Raw genomic sequence first — 20,554 nt, forward strand, 5'->3', positions numbered from 1 at the left:
AGAGCTATTTTTCGGAAACCCTTTTGTCTTTTCAGACTTTCGATCTTGATTAGAAAGAAGTTGTATACCCGCGTCAGTTACTTTAATCATGTTGATATCTTACGATTTTATTTAAAACTGGAATGAAAATTATTGATAATTTAATTTTGTCATTTTGATTCTTTGGCAAACTTTATTACAGGAAATTTTGAAACGATTTGACATAATTTTTAAATCAAATACATGTCATCAAGTAGGACAACATCCGCACTTCTCAAGAAGGTAAACATTACCAGTGTATTTATTTAGTCGCTAAAAATTAAAGATAATTGAAATTTCTTCATCGTTCAGTAACTATTCAGTAACTACAATGTTGCTCTTTTTCTTATTGTTATTATTATTTTTAAAGTCATTTTAATAACATTATCGGCATCTTTGTGCATGAGTTCAAAAATATTTTTGGTATCAATAGACATTAATTTATAGGATGCCATTTCCGGAGCTGGAAACTTCCTCCACGCTCTCTCAAGTTTCGCAGCAGGATTATTGGATTTTTTCAACTTAATACAACTTTTTTAGTAATAACGATACTTGTAAAAGTTGTAATAATGTCCCAAAATTAGATTGCATTATTAAAAAATATGTAAGCAGAGATAATAATGCCGCAACATTGGTGCGCGTATATTTTTATAGTTATAGTTTTTAGTTAAAATACAGGAGTTTATATTTTCTGTATTTTTTGTTGAGAGAACAAACAACAAAAATAGAAAAATACGGTTCCGACGAACAACGCTAACGACTCGTTTAAGTAATTAAATAATCGATAGGTAAATAATCCTAACTTGGTTCCATTAAAAATTAAGAACATCCTTTTTCGAGGAAGTTTAGATTTACAGGATTATCGCGACAGAATTTTGAGTTTTTTTTGATCTGTGATACTCCTGACTCCATTACACCACCTGAAACTTAATTTATTTTCATTCCACCTCCTGGAACTTCGTTTCTCGTCTCAGACTATTGCTCTTTAGATGCATCTCAAAGGCGACATTGAAACTTTAGCAAACGACACAAAATAGAAACAGTCATAAAAGTCACTGGAGAGTTCAAATGCCCTGCAGGACCACAAGATCGGCAGTTACAACTATGTAGCTATACTAGGTATAAGCTTTCAGAACTTCTTTAGTAGACGGCTGAGTCGATGGATATCTTTTATTAGAAATGAAGATACATCTGTTATTATAGCCGATCGCTCAGTGCAAGCTTAAGGCGAGCTTGAGTTTAACCCTTTCTCAACTTAAACAGACGAGTCAAATTAGGGAGATTGAAATTGTTTAAGTGTAATTGAGCGATGCTCAATCCTTCGGTTACGGCATGTCTTATTTAAGCTCGACTGAAACAACCGCACCATCAATATTTTTGAGTTCTTTTTAGTGCCTTCTTTGACTTAGTGTATAACGCCTACTCATGTTTCTTTGGGTCCTTTCATCTTTGATATTTTACAAATATTGGAAAATTTCCTTATTTTTGTGATTCTTTAATTTCTTTGGCTCTTCAAATTCTTTAAAATTTTGTAGTTTTTGAGTTGTTCGTCCTTTTCTGTTTATCTGAAACACAATTTTTTTGGGGGACCACAGAATCTTTCGGTATTTTGCCTTCTCGCAGATATTAGATTTTATTATGTAGTAGATATTATTAAATATGTATTACCAAATTCTATTTAAACATCTTGGCAAGGCTTTACAGTCTAGCAGTTTAGAAATATTAATATATGGAGCATACTAAAAGAACTTCAAGCAGTCCTGACTTTCGAAAATTTCTGATTTAAACTTCACTTGTCGGAATTAGCTGAAAAAAAATCTTCAAAGTTTTTATATGATCGGAGGTATTTTTAGGTGTCATTTATCATTTCTAATGTCACAGTGTAATTAGTTTATCTAGATTTAGATTTTGATCGTACATGACAATTCATTTACATTTTTCCACGTCTATGTTTACCTAATAACTTAAAACAATTACCCCTAATTAATAAATAATAATATCGACTGTTATTACTGATTGGTGACACCAATGAAAATCACAAATGTATAATAAATTGATATTTAAATTTAAAAATAAACATTGTAAAATAACACAATGCTAATAGTTCAGGTCATGCTGACTGTAATAAAGAAATGCTTTGATAGAATCTTTTCGTGAAATGTGAATGTGATTTGATTGATTAGCAAATTTTTACTGGTAAAATTGATGGATCCAATTTCGAAATGTTACTCGAACTATTCCAATACACATTGTAAAACTATACAATACCCACGATTTCAGTTCACAATTCAATTAATAACAGCTTTAATAATTTATTATGTGCTTGAAAATAATCTACCATATTAGCTATTATTGGATATCTCACACCGCTACTTGGTGAGTTTATGCTAGCGCAAATTGTACAAAGTCAAAAGTAAACAATCAATGCCACACCACATGCTGCCTTTATGATTTTATACACCATTACAAGTAGCTACAATAAGCGGTACTTTCATTGTGTTTTATTGCTCTTCGTACTCGGAAAAATTACAGTAGTTAATAGTAGTCACATTTCTCAGTGAAAAGATTTGATAAAAAATGTGGAGCTTTTACATCCTGTAACAATTTAATAAATCTTCCTTAAAATACCGCCCCACTGCAATAATTCTTATGAAAAATTCCGACGGATTTATCTCCGTGAACAATTTCATTACAACCTGATTACCACCAAGAATAATATCTTTGTTTCAATTGAATGCTCGGTATTTTTTGTTCTTTTGTCCGCGACATTTCCACACCCATCACGTCCACTCTTCATCCAATTCTTCCAAAAAGCCGAGACACGGGATCCTCCGAAAAAATTCTCGATCCTAAACCCGTCTCAATCAATTTCCACCGTCTTCAACGGTAATCTTCTCACGAACACTCTTCATCCTGCTGTAATTTTCATAATTATAACGAAGCTAAAAGCTTCTAAAAATGGCTTCAAGTTTATGTAAATACCCTCTCTACCTTACACTTAAATGGGGAAGTTAGAAAATGTGAGCAATGCGCTCAATCCGATTTCATTTATAAATGAAGGCTAAAAATAAAAAAGCAGGGACGTTCACGGGTGTTTGATTCGAAGATAAGATTTTTTCGGGGGAGACAGAGGGTGGGATTACGAAACAAATAGAATGTAAATCCTCGGGGATGATCGAATACGAGAGATAGACACTAAAAAAAGATTGGACATTATTCATTCATTTGTAGAGTTTGTAATCGACGAGAAAAAAATCATTTTATGGATTTCAGGAGTTGTGAAGTCGTGACGATAAGGTAAAACAATTCCGTGACGTAATTTCCGTGTTTGAATACATTGAGCTTGTTTCTAAGATGGAGTTTATCGATGTTGACGTGTTTATACCTTCAGATTTAATGAAAAATGACTGAATGAATTTTTAGGTGACAGTTTTATCATGCTGCGGCAATATGACGGCAACTCAATCAATTCAGCAGAGATATATTGGAAATTGACACGTTATAATCATAAATAATTTGTGATCCGAAAGGAGCTTATTCGATATACATTATTTGAATTTGCAGGCACATAGAGGTGTTATTATTATCTCCTGCAAACAAGCCTGTCGTCCTGCGAACACGCACATGAATAATAAAAATAATAAAATTTCACTTGGAAACATCTCGCCTTTCCCGACTACAAAATAAAATCCTCATGAGTTTTCCCAAAAAACCATCACTTCCCGAATTAAATATAAATTTTTAACCGCATAGCGCCGCTATTTTGAGTTTGTGCAATGCGAGGTGAACGGCACAAATTCACTCCTCCTTTCCGCAGTTTTCTATTTTCAACTTGACCGTTGTCGAAATTCTCGAATTCCGTAAGGATTTTACGACTTTCATCCGTTTGATAACACCGGTTGGCTTTGGGGTTCCGTGTTTAATATTCTGGATTACGTGTATTTCCGAGCACATTTTACATAGTTTCACGAAATTTATTACTTTCTTTTTTTTATTATTTTGTGCGTGTCCCCAAGACTGCACGCAGTGCAGGAATCGATGGCGCTGAGTCAGATCCGGCTCAAAGGACCATATCGAATGGGAACATGATAAAAGCCATGAGTTTAGTAAAATTAAAGTTTAATTTTAAACCGATTTTTCTGCAAAACAACTGAAGAAAGTCCACAGAATGCTCCTTCATGTGTGAACGCATCTGATTTATTATTTATTAGTCTAGTATTAGTTTAGGCACGCGATTACCTACGATTCGACATACTTGCTCGACGGTCACAGTCTAATTGTGTTTCTAACGACGCCCACTGATAACAAATCTCACGGGTTCGAATTAAGATACTAATTGAAGTGTCATAGCGTCTACTTTGATGTCCACTTAGAGGATTCTTTCCCTGTCGTGCTAATTGAGAAGATAGCGCAAACTAATCGCATTTGGAAAGGAACGGAATTTGATTTAATATCTTCCAGAGTTTTTTTCATTTCATTACACTATGAATGTACGCGTATAATTTAAACGAGGAGTATGACAATTTTGACGATTTATTGCTCCGGTATCAAAATCCATGTTTGGAAAGGACGTAAATTACTGGAAAGCTAAATTGGAGAGGTGCTTCCGGGCGAAATTTTATGACTTTTAATCGACGCAGCTTTGAGAACGAAATTATCAATCATAAAGTTGACTCTGATGATGGAGTCGTAAAACACTGGTTTAAGTATGGTCATCAATTTCTTTATAATATTCCTAATTTTTCAAATTTTCTTCTCGTTTAGTGAAATTTTTGTTACAAATTGTGTACGTCTAAACAAAGTCAGATTGGTATAATTGCGACCAATTAATTTTAATTACTCACCGGCGTAAACGTCGGATTTCACTCCTGAAATTAAGAATTTTTAGAACATGTATTCCGACCCATCAAAAGCTTTCAACCACATCGTGACAACGCTAACGAGTTTGCACACGTAAACTCCTTTCGGAAATTAAACTTGAATTCGTCTTCTTACTGCCGTCACACGCTTTAATTATCGAAATTACAGTCTTGAATTAGTTTATCACGTGCTAAACAAAGCCGTTAATGTATTTGTTCTTGTGTTCCAGACGTGACGATAGAATATCACCGGGGTCTCCCCCAGGTCACCGTGCCTCTCCCGAGCAGAAACGAGAGATGTAGATTCACTTTAAAACCGATCTCGAATACAGTCGGCGATTTTATCGATATGTTGAAGAAAGAAGATAGAGGTATTGATAGGGTAGTTTTTAAGGCGATAGACGGAACGAGGATAGCGTCTTCCACTAGCATCGAAACGTTATTGCAAGAAAATTTTAGAATGGTAGTCAATGATAATTCGTACAACGTCGACACACCAAAGCAGGAGAGGCTAACCAGCGAAGAAGTTCAAGGGTTTGTTCAATAAACAATTCGTGTTATTTTAAATAAACGAACGCGTGCATTGGCAACAGCGAAATGCAATTTACAGTGAAGTGATAAGTTTGATAAATAAGCAATTATTTTGGATGTGCGGTAGCTGGTCACATGCGGTATTGACGAGCGAGAATCATGGAAATTAGAAATTAATTTCAATGAATTAAAAGTATTGGTGATTTCATTATACTAAAATTTTTACGAGTTTAAATTAAAAATTGGTATAAAAATTGCAGCTCCTTCTAATAGAACTGCAGCAATTCGTTGGGCGTCATGTTTAAAATTTAGGAGTAGTTTAGCAAAGTCCATAACCGTTATGTTGTATTTATGACTCATATCCAGGTGCCGTCCGCCGCCTCTTTAAACTTTGTCGCTTCATTGCCATTTTTCCATTAAAAAGCACGTCCGGTCCAAAACGTACAAAGTGAAAATATTCCTCTCTCCCTTTCGTAATTATAAATTTCTTCTCAGATTAAGCGACGTGAAAACGTTGGTTAGTCAACTTTACGAGTCCCTGCACGTGAAGGAGCACCAGGTCCAGAAAGAGGTGGAACTGCGAACGGAACTGGAAACCCTCCAACAGGAGTTGCTGCCTATGGAACAGGTACGTGATTCTCCGTTATCACTTTCACTGTAGTTATCATCATTCTTCATTTTCTTCGTCGGAACACAAAAATAAAAACTAATTGTTAAATTACGCCGCTTTCGCTGACTTATTGTCTGGATGTTAATGTCAAGATAATTGGAGACATTTTGCTTTCACGTAGAAAATGGGCGTTTTTACGAGGTAATTCGAATTTGAGGATTTTATCAAGTGGTAAACGATGGTTAATTGGAAAATCGATATAATTAAATTCAACTAATCAACTCAAATAATGATTGGGGCGGCAAATGGTGCGACGATATGAGATTTTACGATTTGTGCGAATTGGAGTTGGACGATTCGGCGACCAGTTTTACACTGCAGTCGTGTCTACATAGCATGTAAGCAGCGTCAACAGAGTACCTAGTGATTTAATTACATCACCATTTTTGCAGCTAATCAGCATTTTAATGGAGATGAATATAAATTACACGAAAAGCACCAAATTTACATTTCCATCAATGTAAATTTAATTACGCATACATTTATGCAAGTTTAATTATGATAAAAATATAGACTAGACTAAACATTAAGTTATTAGCAACCAATGCGAGGCAATTAAGTGGTGGCCGCTAATTGGACATGTGAAAACAGTTTCTCGTATTGAATAATTTAATGACCTACCAATCAGAGGAATTACGCTACTTGTTTCTCTTTTGGGAGTTTCACTGAGAATGTGGAAGATTTATCAAAACAACTGGGTTGATTTTTGCACAAATTTTGATCTCCACAACAACTTTCCCCCAGGGAAACCAACTAAAACGTATTGATCTAATTTGAGGCACAATTATTTTATTTGTACCTTAGTCCCTTTAGTCCCAAAATAAACTTTAATTGCGCACTCAATTCAATTTCATTTGCGTCGACGCAACTAATAACTTTATGATTTGGCGTCGAAACAGGTAATGTGAATACAGCACAACACAAATAGAAATTCAAGTTTTTTCCACTTAAATTTTCCAAGCACTTAATTTTAAACCCAGCTGTCAACCGCCGGTTTTAAAAGTACAAACACGCGTTGGGTAATTGCTTCCACAAAAGCACTTTCTTCTTATTTCTCGTTAGAAACTCCAACGACTTCATAAAATCTCAAGGGACGATACAGTCCCTCCGTTGCATCTCAATTTTTCAGCAGCGAAAGTAAACAGACTGTCCTTTCAGAAAGAATCCATCGTCCATGTTTACATGCTATCTTCCATTGATCTTGCGTTCCTCCTCAGCGTCGCAATGTCTGCCTCTCTTCTTCCGCATTCTGACCCATTTCGCGCTATGCGCAACCGGGCCACGGAACAAAAAAATTGCACAATAAAGTAAAGGCTTTAGACGTTCTCTTACTATGAACGCAAAATAAAATTGTGGAATCGGATTGGATTTTCTCTGCTCTCTTTGGAGGGATGGAAAGTACAGGTTCCCACGTGTTTTCCTTTAATTTATTATTCGCGGAAAGTCACCAGATCGATTGACGACAGTGTGTTATTTTCATTAAAGTCACGTAAATTGGTTGATGAGCAGTTACGAGGTAGCAATTTGTTTTGGTTGTTGGCAGACAATTATTTTTGTTATTGTTTTAATTCGGTTGTTTATGAAGGTTGATGATGAAAGTGGGTAGATTTTAATACCGCTTGGCACGTGGATACACTGAAGATTACAAGATAATGTGCATCTAAATTACAATACCGGGGAGAATTACAACAGAATGCGAATTTATTTTCTTTGGGAATTCGAGGAAAATTGTACAAGTAAGTTGCCGTTATTGTATTGTTCTATTTTATCTATCCTTGAGTTCTTCGAGAGCCACTTTCTGAATGTTACATCAACCGCTCTATTTACACCACATTTTCATTCTTCTTGATGTACAGCGCTAGTCTTTGTCGAAACCGGAAACAACCCTCCGGAGGCAGCGCCACCTAACTTGCGGTTTTCGAAGCGCAAATAGAGGAACTTCCGATTTCCGTCTACCTTGACCAACTTCCGATCTTTTCCTCTAATTCCCACGGGAGCGAATTAGAAAGACCTCATAAAAAAGATATCAAAGCTACACTTTGATTACTTTTTTACTTCTCGAAGGATTTTTTGCGGGCTGTTTTGTCGGAATAAGGCGATCGAGAAAAATGGGGAAATTTAGCGAGTAAAAGGGTGAAATGAAAAGAAGTGTTATTCACTGCGATTTACATGAACTTGATGCGGCTTTCGAACTGCGCCGTCAAAGGGTAAAGGTTTAGAACTACATAAGTCGTGGTAAGTTTCTAAAGGGTAGAGGGAACTACCTGGGGGCGGCGGAAGTTGGAAATTGCATCAGGAACGGTGTTGGTGTTTAAAAGATGGAATAATCAGCACAAGCAAGTTAATTAGTTTGGGAAGAATAAGAAATACCTAAGATTCGAGTTTTACAATATTTGAGGCCACCATATTTAGTTGTCCTTGAGCTACGCGTATTTTTATTCTGGCAACTGTTATGCGTGAAGTTTTTTTTAAACATTTTTTCATATTATCTGTTCAACGCAGACAATAATTTTTATTTATTGTGTCAAGATCAGATAAAAACTCATCCTCGGTCACCTTTAAAATCGCGAGTCATGTCTGTGATTAAAGACAGCTTCAAAAATGACAGAAAGAAATATTTATTTATTTTCTTTAATCAAAGACATACTTCAGAACTGCAAAGACTACTGAGCATGAGTTTTTTTCGCTTCTCTTTTCCATAAATAAAATGCTCCATTACATTCAGAGCTTTTCTGCCTGCGTCATTCCATTTGCGGTATTTTTCCGAGATGTAAGGCGTCTAAAAAAATGCAAACTGGTCCCTTCATCCCCATCTTCCCGTATATCGTATAAAAGCTCATAGAAGAACCCCTAGACGTGCGAAATCTAAATTACTGATTATTTGCCCCCCAAAAACATTATCTCGCTCGAGCAATTTGTAGATGAAACCGCTAAAAGTGGAACACATCCAGTTGCTGTAAATTTCGATTGGAGGCCGTAACGTTGGAAGACAGCCAACATTCGAAGCAATAATTTATACGGCCTCCTGGCCTTTAAGAGACAAACGAAATATCAGAACATGCTCGTCCAGCAAACGCGAAATTGCGAAGAAGAGCAATTTATTAGCAGAGCTGTAGAGCTTAGCGCGCTTATAGGGGGGAAATAGCATGACTACTAGCTATAACCTCACGTGCTGTTTGTATGTATGAATTCATTATCCTTCTTCTTTCAAGCAGCAGAAGCTGGAACTGGAGCAGGTGGCCCATCGACGCAGTAATTGGATGGCGTGGGCTGGTTTAGGGCTGATGTCTGTTCAATTCGGTATTTTGGCTCGTCTAACATGGTGGGAATATTCTTGGGACATCATGGAACCCGTCACTTATTTTGTAACGTACGGCACTGCCATGGCTGCCTACGCCTATTTCGTAGTTACAAGACAGGTGAGTATTTGAGGAGATTTACAGTTTTATCTCTTTTGTTCTTTTATAGGAGTACATTCTCAACGACGTCAGAGACAGACAGCAACTGCTCGTTCTTCATAAGAAAGCCAAAAAGTCTGGGTTTGACGTTAATCAGTATAATCTCCTCAAAGACCAAATAGCTAAAGTAGAATTAGATTTAAGGAGACTGAGGGATCCCCTCAAGTTACGGTTACCTCCGAAAGCCAAAGAAGAAAAGAAAGCAACGACAGAAGAAGAGACGAAGAAATGATGAACCGTGTGGAGGTTTCGTCAGGGTTATTTTTCTAATTTATTGAATCTAGAAGTATAGAGTGATTGCCATTGCAGTATAGGACGTTGGGACGGCAGTGGACTGTTACACAAAGCTCAATTTTTGTTATTTATTACTATTGAACTAAGGACTAATGCATGTTGTTCGACTGTATATATGTACATTCTGCTGTTTAGTCGAAGACGAAGGCGCTACAGACGTACTCATTGACTTTTTTTCAATTGAAAAATAAAATTTTAGTAATCTCACTTTTATACTAGTTTTAACATGTTGTTTTTGTTTCTCTATACGTCTTCCATGTTGTTGTTTTCTTTTATGTTGGACGCCTTCGCTTCTAGATGGCACTTGTGATACATTAACACTAAGATTTTTGTTGATTTACCATGTGAGAGTATTTTTCTTTGTTGTATTATCGAAATGTATTTTTTACATAGCGAGCAGAAAGATGTATCAGTTTTGCACAGCACGAATTTGAACTTGTATGTATATACAGTTGATGTTGTTGACCGCTGATGCCATCAGGGATTCATTACCTATCCACCCCGAACTTCTTCATCGACATAGTGCTTGGGCTCTCCGAAATTAGCAGCGAATTTGAAAGTTTCAGCACAAATCCGTCCTACAAGCTTTCGTATATAGAAGTAGTTGATAAAATCTCTTCTTGTTAGTCTTTGAACACCGTCAAATTGCTTCACTTGATTTTCAATCCTCATTAATGGTGCTATTGATTTGTCTGCTGTTTTACGCACTCGCGTTTTGATAGCACTGTACGTAATGTTGCACACATTGCTGTGATTTTGAGTGGTAATCTAAACACATACAATCATTTTTGCGTGTTTCTAAGCTTTAATCTTTGAAAGTTTGTAAATATGAAGTCAGGATGTATAGTTAAGCTTTTGTGAGTTTGTTGATATTTGCACCTCCTCAGTGCCAACGTAAGTGAGGTGAAGACTCCACGAAGACAACATTTTGTAAACTCTAATCATAATCCTAAAATTTGCGTAAGTTATTGATATTACATTTCGACTTCCACTTGGAGACTTACTCTCTTATCCTAGTAGCGTGTAGTTCATCATTTTATACTCGTACGCCATATTTACTTAACTGAGTCAAGCTGATGCCATTTTTTTCTCGTATTACTCAAAGTATCTAATATATGATTTTCGACTGTCGGTTTGTTGGGATGTTTTAACACATTGAAGTCCTGAAAACTAGTGTGATTCACGTTTATCCTATAGTTTATCGTTTGTATATTATTGTGCGTCGTTTGTACATATTCAAACTTTTAATTGTAATGAATTATAAAATATACAATTGTTGCCAAACTGCTCACTTTTTTATTAAAACAAAAGTCATTTGCTAAACAGTTTTAATGCCCTAAAAAAAATGTTACGTTTTATGTGTTACAAAAGAAATACAAAAAATCGGACATTATGCAAGACAAAACTACTTTACTTAATTTTTTTTGGTCGACCTCTGCTTTTACCGTTTGCACTAACAATAGCCACTCGTTTTACTATCAGTAAGTCATCATCGTCTTCCAGCAAATTGAGCTTGTTTTCCGGAATATTCACGATGTTATTATTCTTCGGCCTTCCTCTTCTTCGTGTTTGAACACCCGAACTAACCGGATCATTCTTATCCTGAGAACTTGTTCTCGCAACCCGAGCTTTCTTTACTGTCTGCTGAGCATATTCACTAAACTTTTTAGTTGCCGTTCTTTTTCTGTTCCCCAAAACTGGTTTGGTGTCATTTATAGTTGGTTCTTCCACTTCTTCTTTTGAGATGTTCTGGATGATCTCAAGACCCTGCTTGATTAATTCTAAGGCTTTTTCTGTATCCGACAATCGAGACTTTTTCGTTTTATCAGTTTTTATCGCTTTGGAAATAACTGAAGCCAAAGTAGGCAAGGTCGGAGTCTCATCATCGTCGATAATGACAATAGGTTCTTGCTTTACTTCAATCTTAGCAAGCTCAGGCTCGGGGAGATAATAATCGTTCTGAGCGACACTACACTGCACAAAGTTACACTGGTCGCGTTTTTTGACTTCCCGCTTTAGGACGTTGATTTTTTTCATATCTTCTTTAATGAAAGAAGGCAATTTCTGCAAACACAACGGTTTAACTTTGTCTTGTTTCTTGAATCCGCGGCAAAATATCTCTTCTGATTTTGTTAGTTCGCAACCACATCTGCTTTTGATAAAGGGCTGCTTACCTTGGTTAATGATTTGATTGATATCAATAGGAGTAAAGGTTGCGGAAGGGTCCGGAATGAAGTTATCTAAAGGATCATCAGGTTGAGGAACTGTTAAAACTCGAAGTTCACTACCAACGTTTCTCTTATCTTCTGTAAGTTGGTTCGCATCTTTTAAAATCTCATCTACGGGATACAATAGAAACATAACGTTTCCTTGCTTGCCGTTTGTTAGAGTACCCGAAGCCAAAGTGGTTACTTCTCTTACAACTTTTGCTAGTTTTCCTGGAGAATTGACAATTTCTGAAATTTTTTCTTGCATCTGTTTCTGTAGATTAGTAGTTACAGCTGTTGGGAGGTTTTTCAATTGTGGGGCGTTTTCAGGAACATCTATAGATTTGTGTGGTTGTATATTATTGGTCTCTTCAGTGTCAGGAATGGTTATTATATCGTTGTCGGCAGTAACCGCTGGCAGTTGGTCCATACAAGGAATTCCGGGAGTTTTAACGGTTTCAGTTCGCCGATGATTTTCTCCCATTTTCGGCCTTGGTACACTTTTAATAAAATTTCGGAAGTTAGTATTTACCTTGGCCTTCAAATATTTTGGATCTTGCTGAAGAGAGTTTAACGCAACGTTGGGGGTCTCCTTATCCTGAGTTGCAGGGCAAGATTTCGTATTTTTCTTAGCAACAGGTTTTAGTAGTATTTGCTTGTGACGCAAATGAGTATCGTTAGAAGAAACCCCCGTTTTGGGGGCTTTGGGTAAATTATTATCACATTGTTTTCCGCCTGATTTAGATAATACTTGAAGTTTACCAGTGACCTTCGCATGCGTTGGAGCACATGTGACCTTATTATCCGTTAATTTTGTTAAAGTAACTGACGGCTTTGGGGCGCGTGAGTCGGTTTGACTACCAACTTTAAATGTGTTATTCATGTTTCTAGAGAAAGTCTTTTTTACTTCTAGTTTCGCTGCAGATGGCTTAAATGGCGAGTTTGAGGCATTTGATGATTTTGTCCGAGACAGTGTCTTCTTTGATTGAGTAACTATAGTCTTTGTAGTAGAGCACGCTGCTGATGAAGTCGCCGATGGTGATGGACTATCAATTGGTTTTGGTACCGAGCGAGACCAAATCTTTCTCACTTTTTTTCTTAGCCCATCTGTCAAGTCTTTTGGTTTCGTGCTTACAAAAATTACATCATCACTATCTTTATCATCGGTTTCTGTAGTAGAAACCGTTTCAACCGATGCGATAACCATTTCACATAAATTCGATAAAACCGGCGACTGGGATTTAGGAACATCTTCTGGCAGCGTCGGCGTCGGTTCACCATCAAGAATTACGACGTCATCGTGACAATCTTCGGCGAGCGGAAATTTAGTTCGCCGTATTTCAGCTGGGCTAGGCGTTATAATTATGTCACCGTTATCAATCAACGCATCAATACCCAGTGCTATAACTGTTTTTTTTGTACTTGGAGGAACAGAAACAGTTTCTGAAATACCAGATTTCGTTGTTTCCAACGTTCCAGAGCGTTCACACAAAAATTCCTCGGTGTTATGGTCTTCATGTTCATTTTCATCGGTCAAATCGATCATATCTCCGTCTTTCAAGACTTCTGGTTTCTGCTGGTCAAGAGTAGAGACTTGTGCCATATTTGCGCGATTTGATGCGCTGTGGTGTCAATTTTGACAATGCGCCATTTTTATAACCTCAAATTGACTGTGTTGCCAGTTGCATAAGCAGACACCTGTAAATTGATTAATAATTAAATTAGGTACTCGTTTAAATTCTTTTCAGTTTTAAACTCATACTCGAATAAAATTAGAACCTACTTCAGTTAGCAATCCAGATTAATGGAACAGTTGAATCCTTTCAAATCATGGAAGAGTGAGTCTTCAGACAAACTGAAATAAAAGACGTCATGTTAATTCGTAATAAATTTAATCAATTTACTACAACACAGCAACACTATTAAAAAATACCTTGAAAGCCAAGAAAAAGAGTTTTCACTGAAGAACTTAACCTGCTCATCCGAGATCCGACACATCCAGACATCCTCAGTGCTGCCAACTGTTGTCACAAATGTCAACTACTTCAAAATTAAAAAGTGTCCCAGTTGTTTAGTTTTGAGAATTTTTTAAAGAAAACGACCTCTAATAATTTAAACAATGGCGGTTTATTATTCTAAATAGTCTTCAAACTAATTGTAGTCTTTGAAGTTTCGTAACAAAGTGAGGTTATATCGGTTGTATAACCTCTAAAATGACTGTCATCGAATATTTTTCGGCCCTCTCGGACAACCCTTATTTTGGGGCCGGTTTTGGGTTGTTCGGCCTGGGAGCAGGAGCAGCTCTTTTGAGAAAGGGCCTCCAAACTTCGCTTATCTTGTTCAGGCGTCATTACATGATCACTTTAGAAGTCCCATGCAGGGACAAGTCCTATCAGTGGCTCTTACAATGGATGACGGAGAAAGGGGCGCGTCAGACGCAACATTTAAGTGTAGAAACTAGCTTTGAACAGAAAGAAACTGGACATGTAAAGACGAAATACGATTTTATTCCAAGTGTAGGGACACATTTTTTTCGGTAAGATTAATTTTGCAAGGAATAGAGTATAAAGAACGTATTAATAGGTATGGATCTACGTGGATACGAGTCGAACGAACTAGAGAACAACACACGTTAGATTTACATATGGGGGTGCCATGGGAGACTGTGACTTTAACGGCGTTTGGAAGAGACAAGAACATTTATTTTAGGATTTTAGAAGAAGGTATGCATGATAGCAACAGGAGAGTTAGTTGAAAGTGTAAAGGACATGAATGGGACTTCAGGATGCTGAGATTTTGATGAATAATCATTTTTGAGGCAGGATTTAAACTCTCTAGTTGCTCACGCGTCAGAGCTTTTATAAACTGGGGTTTAAATTGAGTTATCATTTCAATATTAAGACCACTGAGAGCTGAGGATCGCAGAGAACGTAACTCATCGTTGTTTAAGGCTAAAATTAACATTCCTAAGTTAGAAGTAGCGTCTTTTGACCATGTTTTAGGTTCTCCGTATATTTTCACTGCTTGCTCAAGCAAAATTCTAAGTTGGTGGTCACCACAGGCGTTTAAATTTGATAAGACTTTCGGGTTGATTTTCGCAAATTCGTGCATTGAGATTTCTGTTAGGTCTTCTTCAGAGAAACCACACAGTAAACCGGAGAGCTTATTGATAATGTGTGCTTGTCTCAACTGAGCTTTCCCCCATTTGGTTTTTAGGGAATCAAATACGACCGAAACCTGAGCTCGTGAAAAAGTTCTAACCTGCCCTAGAATTGGCGTTATATTGTCTAATAAATTAAGACGTAAAATTATACCCAAAATTTCAACCACGTCCCAATTGCTGACATTGAGTTGAGCCAAATCGTGTTCCGGGATTACATCTAAAACGGCGCTGATATTTCTGAGTTTGTTTGCAGTCAGCTCCTCAGGACTGTTGTTACCTTTGTGAACATCCCAAATCGCTTTTTTTTGATAATTTGACAGAGATTGCTATAATTTTGACGATACAAAAGGGAAAGAACACTATTTGTTTACCACAGAATTTTCCGACTCAGCTCTACATAGCGCTATAAACAAAATTAATATGATTAACATTGAGGCACTTCTAATCACTTTTGGTAGCTAGACAGATGGCACTACGTCAACATGAAGGCAAGACTATCATGTATACTGCGATGGGCAGTGAGTGGAGGCCTTTGGGGCACCCGCGTCGGAAACGACCTATCACTTCCGTCGTCTTGGATCAAGGTAAGACTTTCCTTGTGTTGACAACGTAAATTTCTTCCTTCTTTTGTCACAGGAGTAAGCGCGAGAATTCTTGGAGACTGCAAAGAGTTCATAGGCAACCCGTCCTGGTACACCGAACGTGGAATTCCATACCGACGAGGTTATCTTTTACATGGCCCTCCTGGTTGCGGCAAGTCTTCTTACATCACAGCCCTAGCTGGTGAACTTGGTTTTTCCATCTGTGTCCTCAATCTCTCAGAACGCGGTCTTTCCGATGACCGTCTCAACCACCTCCTCAGTGTAGCCCCTCAGCAATCCATAATTTTATTAGAAGACATCGACGCGGCGTTTGTGTCACGCGAAGACACTCCGAAACAGAAATCAGCTTACGAAGGACTAAACAGGGTCACTTTTAGCGGTTTGTTGAATTGTTTAGATGGAGTCGCTAGTACTGAGGCACGGATGGTCTTTATGACGACGAATTATCTCGAAAGGTTTGTATATGACTTTGTTAGAAATTGAATGATCTTGTTGTTGAAGGTTGGATCCTGCTCTTATTCGCCCAGGACGTGTTGATTTGAAGGAGTACATCGGCTGGTGCTCGGAATATCAAATCGAACAAATGTTTTTGAGGTTTTACGATGGGGAGAAAGCTAAGGCTCAGGCTATCAGGTTTAAGGAAAAGGTTTTGGAGTTTAAGAAGAATGTCAGTCCGGCACAGATTCAGGGATTTTTTATGTTTTACAAACATAGCGACCCCGAAGAGGTCATAGAGAACTGTAAACTTATTTGGGAATTATAGTTTTAGGATATTTTTTTGTTTTATTTTACCCATGTTGTTTTTTTTAGAAATTCGCTTATTTTGATGCTAAACGACAATTTCTCGCTGTTTTCTGGCTTGAATTCGCAAAGAAGAGCTTGGAATCTACAAGACCACCAGTTTTTATCGAGTTTCAACGGCTGAATCGCGAGAAAACAGCTGAAATCTGCGCAAAATCATCAAAATTTTTACAATCTACCGTTCTAAGGGAATAAAAAACAAATAAAGGAGTACTTATCTCGGTGATAAAAAAAATATATAAAAACAGATCGCACAGATTCAAGAATTAATTTATAAAAACGGACACGGATTTTAAAACATTATTTCTTCTTTCCGCTATTTTTTCCGTTCGCGCCCTTTCCCCTGCCCTTCCCTTTCTTTTTCCTATACGGCCCTAGACCTTTTCGGAACATGACTCCTCTCCACCACGACTGAATTTTTACAGCTGCGTTGTTGCGTCGTTCGAGTTCTTTAGCTTCTTTTTCTCTTTCAATTTTATAATTGTTATATTCAGTTATAAATTCTTGGCGCCGATTATACTAAAAAAAAAGTAAAAAAATCGTACCTATACAAAACCTATCTTGGTTTACTTCTTCTAACATATTCGTGTACTTCTCTTTTGTATTGTCAAGTTTTATGTCAAGTAACTGCACATGTTGCTCTTTCTCCTCCAAATCCTTGTCGTATTTTTCCATCCAAAGTTCTATATCTGATTTGTAATCTGCTATTGAGTTTTCTAAAAATAACCATTGTTCTTCATGAATGCGGTTTTCTTTTTCTATCTCTGTGTTCGTGTTGCTTATCAAGTCTTTTAATGTAGTTTCTTTATTCTCCAAAAGCATTTGGTTTTGCTCATGTCGGGATTTTTGCCACTGCTGCACATACGCTAGTTTAATTTTGATCTCAACGATGCTGTCCTGAAAAAAATACAGCATAATATTGAAATAAATTGAAACTCATTCTTTACGTTCAACTGATCTTTGCAGTTGCCTAAATCTTGAGTGACGTTATGAATCATCTTCGTCAAATCTCGCCGTTCCGTGTTAATACAAAACCTCAAGTTATCCAACTCGTGGTCAAAAAATTTTTTGCTTTCAAGGAGCGTCTTTTCTTCCTCTCTACTAATAAAATCGTCATTCAGGATTTTGCGCAAGTCATCAAAATAAAGATTCTTCTTCAAGTTCTGTACCAATGCCATTAGAACGTTTTCAATCCAACCAACATCTTTCTGCAGCTTCTTGAATGTGAGAAATTCATCGCTGGTGTTGATGAGACCTTGCAGATCAAATTCTGCCATGTTGTATTTTTCCTTCAGGGGGACAAACTCTAAGTTGACGTCCACTTTCGGCATATTGTTGAGCTGCCTTAAAATAGTGATTTCTTCAATAGCTTGTTGGGCGATAATTAGAGATGCATTTGCCATTAATCTACTGAGATATTTGGTCTGAATCATCTCTTCAAATTGTCTCAGTTCACGGGATATGGTGTCATTATTGCCACTTTCTTCGTTAGAAATAGAAGTATTTTCTTCTATGCCGGTGATAGAACTACTGGAACTCTTTTTGGCGACACCAAACTGAACAGTTTTGTTGATGGATTCTTTGGAGCCTGGCATTTTTATGATTTAGTTCTAAGAGTAATCGCAAAGTCTAAATTTTCGCGAGGCGTGGAGAGGGTTAAACGCGGATAAATCAAAGGAAAAATTACATGACTTGTCAAGAGTCAATAAGAGAACAAACAGATTTGTTGGTTAGCAACGTAGAAATCGATAGAACGCAATTAAACTGTCTACCTATAAGTACATGAGAAATCAGAAGCAATAAAATTAGACTAGAGAATTGAAATATTTAAGAAAGTAATAAATTAAAAAATTTGCAAGAGATCTAGAAAAAAGATTAAAAGACTCAGAGAATTTGCAGAATCTAAGAGATCCAAAAGATTTGAAAAACGTTTGGACTATTATTAAGACATCTGTACAATCATGATAAAATAGTACTTCTAATAAAAATAGAAATATTCCTTATCGGATCACAAATAATCGTGTGATGAAATAAAAAAAAGCCAATTCACTTCACACAATTTCTTTTTCATTTATTTTGTGTGTTTTTGATCGTCAGAGTTCACTTTTTATCTTAAATTATTGCGTTCAAAATATATGTATTATCAACATTGTCAATCAATTATTGAGTGTGTTATTGATAAATGTGATAAAACGTCACAGATACATGTAATATTTTTATTAAATTTAATTACAGAAGATATTAAAAAATAAGATCTAATTTACAAAGTAAGAATAAACAGGAGTAGTAACAGGAATTGCTGGTGTTGTCGGATTCAAAAAATTATCAACAGCGTCATTGATTGCTTGTACAAGAGTATCCAGAGCTCCACGTATGATTCCTTCCACGATCCCCAGAATCAAAGGTTTGAGCAAAGCAGTGACAACATCAGTCAGCAAGTTCAAAAGCCAGTCGACAAGAGCATTTCCGCTAAATTTAACACTGATGTGTCTGTTATTTGAAAAGAATTAGCATGTTAGAAAAACTTTGTTACACTACATACCCTGAGTTGACGATGTCAAATTCATCCAAAGATGCCTGAAGAGTGGCAACATTGAACCCAAGTTGTACGACCACTCCAATATTGGCAACTTTACCGGTAATACCTCCAGTGGGTCCCAAACCCATGATTTTTGCGCTGAACTCATAAGAGAATTGCAAATCATCGAAAGCAATAGGAACGGTAACTAGAAGATATTTTTCGTTGGTGTTGTAATTAACAACAACATCTCCACCGCGGTGGATGGTAGAAATATCCATCAACCATCCAGAGGTCAAGTCCAATTCTCCGTGATACGTAATAATGAGAGTCTGAAAAGTACCATGAAAGTACCAAGACCATCATATTGTACACTACTCACGTAATTAAAACCGGTGTGTTGGTCAGGAAGTTCTGTAGGGTCTAATCCGGCATGAACTATGAGCTCTTGAAGGTTTTTGAAGATTTTGTCCGCGTACTCGTTCATGATAGCCTCAGTACCGGCTCGCGGTCTAAATTTTTTTTTAATTCTAATTTTATGTATTTTGGTGGTACTTACTGAACTTTGAAGTCATCAGCGATTGTTTTCAGAACCGCGATGGTGTCTTCTGAAAAATCTAGATTCTGGTTAAATTTGTATTTAGTGGGAATATTAGAATATTCCACACTATCGATTTGAACATTAAAATCGTGCTCTTTGACATGGTAAGCACAAATTGTCGCGATGAGACACGTTGCAACAAGAAACCGCCTCATATTTGGTAATTCTCAATGAAACGCAGTAAAACTAAATTGTTTTTTTGTGGGCAAACTCTTATAAATTCGATTTCAAGTGGTTTATCACAAGGTACACCTGGTGTTATTGTATTTTAATTCGTCCTCGTCACTTAATTAAAGTTTTAAAAAAGTAAGAAAAGACATGTGTAATTTGATAGATAAGTTTTTTAATTATAAACATGATCGCACTGTTGGTAGAATGTAATAAATAATAGGGATTTAATAATAATTAAGACATAAAAAGTAAAATAAATACAAAAATCATAACCATTTAGCGGTGTTTATGTTTCTATTTCTACTTTAATGATTTTTTTTACTGAAATTTAGATGATAAATTAAATAAAACATGTAAAAAGTAAGATCCAAAATTCATGTTTTGGGGCTATTTATCAAACTAATAATAAATAATTACTCAATCATGTTTATATTTTTTTGTAGTTACTTTTAAGTTATTATGTATTAATATGTAATCCATTCTTAAAAATTCATCTATCTATTATCTTTCAAATTTATAATTCTTATTATCTAAAAAATAGTGTGTCAATTATTTAAAAGGTCTAAATTTTGATACGCACTTGTCAAGCACCTAAGAAAAATTAAATTTAAGCACTTGCTGATCAATTAAATCAAAAAACCTTATTAAATTTTAAGATAAG

At 36.4% G+C, this 20,554-nt stretch overlaps 6 protein-coding genes across 7 annotated transcripts in view; 2 read left to right on the forward strand and 4 right to left on the reverse strand.

The window, feature by feature from the left end:
* MCU (mitochondrial calcium uniporter) overlaps positions 1–11,114 on the forward strand; it is a 39,249-nt gene extending 28,135 nt beyond the window's left edge. Inside the window, exons 3-6 of one of the 2 annotated variants that reach the window (XM_088035405.1) lie at positions 5,108–5,411; positions 5,904–6,036; positions 9,291–9,497; positions 9,547–11,114. In XM_088035405.1, the coding sequence (XP_087891531.1) occupies positions 5,108–5,411; positions 5,904–6,036; positions 9,291–9,497; positions 9,547–9,768 (866 nt within the window). In that variant the 3' untranslated portion in view covers positions 9,769–11,114. The remainder of the gene's footprint in view (positions 1–5,107; positions 5,412–5,903; positions 6,037–9,290; positions 9,498–9,546) is intronic. The other variant, XM_088035406.1, reaches the window with a different exon arrangement.
* Positions 11,115–11,144: 30 nt separating this feature from the next.
* LOC148174034 (uncharacterized) lies at positions 11,145–14,061 on the reverse strand. The gene is made up of 3 exons (XM_088035403.1): positions 13,971–14,061; positions 13,821–13,892; positions 11,145–13,735 (listed from the first exon to the last, which is right to left on the reverse strand). The coding sequence occupies exon 3, from the start codon at positions 13,638–13,640 to the stop codon at positions 11,241–11,243; it is 2,400 nt and encodes a 799-aa protein (XP_087891529.1). The 5' UTR covers positions 13,641–13,735; positions 13,821–13,892; positions 13,971–14,061; the 3' UTR covers positions 11,145–11,240.
* Positions 14,062–14,133: 72 nt separating this feature from the next.
* Positions 14,134–16,575, forward strand: Bcs1 (mitochondrial chaperone BCS1). The gene is made up of 5 exons (XM_088035404.1): positions 14,134–14,573; positions 14,621–14,760; positions 15,659–15,784; positions 15,837–16,257; positions 16,304–16,575. Exons 1-5 carry the CDS (start codon positions 14,251–14,253, stop codon positions 16,563–16,565), a joined length of 1,272 nt encoding a protein of 423 aa, XP_087891530.1. The 5' UTR covers positions 14,134–14,250; the 3' UTR covers positions 16,566–16,575.
* LOC148174036 (otoancorin-like) lies at positions 14,768–15,631 on the reverse strand (the record flags this gene model as incomplete). Its single annotated transcript, XM_088035394.1, has 3 exons — positions 15,572–15,631; positions 15,352–15,526; positions 14,768–15,303 (listed from the first exon to the last, which is right to left on the reverse strand). Coding segments are annotated over exons 1-3 (771 nt in total), but the record flags the coding sequence as incomplete, so codon positions are not given.
* Positions 16,576–16,903: 328 nt separating the features above from the next.
* Positions 16,904–18,344, reverse strand: LOC148174037 (dynein regulatory complex protein 9-like). Its single transcript, XM_088036597.1, has 3 exons — positions 17,551–18,344; positions 17,174–17,500; positions 16,904–17,122 (listed from the first exon to the last, which is right to left on the reverse strand). Exons 1-3 carry the CDS (start codon positions 18,196–18,198, stop codon positions 16,904–16,906), a joined length of 1,194 nt encoding a protein of 397 aa, XP_087892723.1. The 5' UTR covers positions 18,199–18,344.
* Positions 18,345–18,798: 454 nt separating this feature from the next.
* LOC148174038 (uncharacterized) lies at positions 18,799–19,924 on the reverse strand. The gene is made up of 4 exons (XM_088036147.1): positions 19,681–19,924; positions 19,504–19,633; positions 19,146–19,453; positions 18,799–19,093 (listed from the first exon to the last, which is right to left on the reverse strand). The coding sequence occupies exons 1-4, from the start codon at positions 19,875–19,877 to the stop codon at positions 18,859–18,861; spliced, it is 870 nt and encodes a 289-aa protein (XP_087892273.1). The 5' UTR covers positions 19,878–19,924; the 3' UTR covers positions 18,799–18,858.
* Between the last annotated feature and the right edge of the window lie 630 nt (positions 19,925–20,554).

The sequence above is a fragment of the Gnatocerus cornutus genome, chromosome 5 (genome assembly GCF_029298725.1).
Source record: "Gnatocerus cornutus isolate USDA-ARS CGAHR chromosome 5, icGnaCorn1.1, whole genome shotgun sequence".
NCBI classification, from domain to species: domain Eukaryota; kingdom Metazoa; phylum Arthropoda; class Insecta; order Coleoptera; family Tenebrionidae; genus Gnatocerus; species Gnatocerus cornutus.

What these genes read in the sequence shown, in the direction of transcription:
- LOC148174034 (XM_088035403.1), bottom strand. Translation starts at nt 13,640, where the DNA reads ATGGCACAAGTCTCTACTCTTGACCAGCAGAAACCAGAAGTCTTGAAA.
- Bcs1 (XM_088035404.1), top strand. Translation starts at nt 14,251, where the DNA reads ATGACTGTCATCGAATATTTTTCGGCCCTCTCGGACAACCCTTATTTT. An exon ending in TTCCGTCGTCTTGGATCAAG is followed by an intron (nt 15,785 to 15,836) that starts GTAAGACTTTCC and finishes CTTTTGTCACAG; the next exon opens with GAGTAAGCGCGAGAATTCTT. An exon ending in ACGACGAATTATCTCGAAAG is followed by an intron (nt 16,258 to 16,303) that starts GTTTGTATATGA and finishes TTGTTGTTGAAG; the next exon opens with GTTGGATCCTGCTCTTATTC.
- LOC148174037 (XM_088036597.1), bottom strand. Translation starts at nt 18,198, where the DNA reads ATGCCAGGCTCCAAAGAATCCATCAACAAAACTGTTCAGTTTGGTGTC. An exon ending in ACTGCAAAGATCAGTTGAAC is followed by an intron (nt 17,501 to 17,550) that starts GTAAAGAATGAG and finishes TATTTTTTTCAG; the next exon opens with GACAGCATCGTTGAGATCAA. An exon ending in ACACGAATATGTTAGAAGAA is followed by an intron (nt 17,123 to 17,173) that starts GTAAACCAAGAT and finishes CTTTTTTTTTAG; the next exon opens with TATAATCGGCGCCAAGAATT.
- LOC148174038 (XM_088036147.1), bottom strand. Translation starts at nt 19,877, where the DNA reads ATGAGGCGGTTTCTTGTTGCAACGTGTCTCATCGCGACAATTTGTGCT. An exon ending in GCTGATGACTTCAAAGTTCA is followed by an intron (nt 19,634 to 19,680) that starts GTAAGTACCACC and finishes AAAAAAATTTAG; the next exon opens with ACCGCGAGCCGGTACTGAGG. An exon ending in TTTGACATCGTCAACTCAGG is followed by an intron (nt 19,094 to 19,145) that starts GTATGTAGTGTA and finishes TTCAAATAACAG; the next exon opens with ACACATCAGTGTTAAATTTA.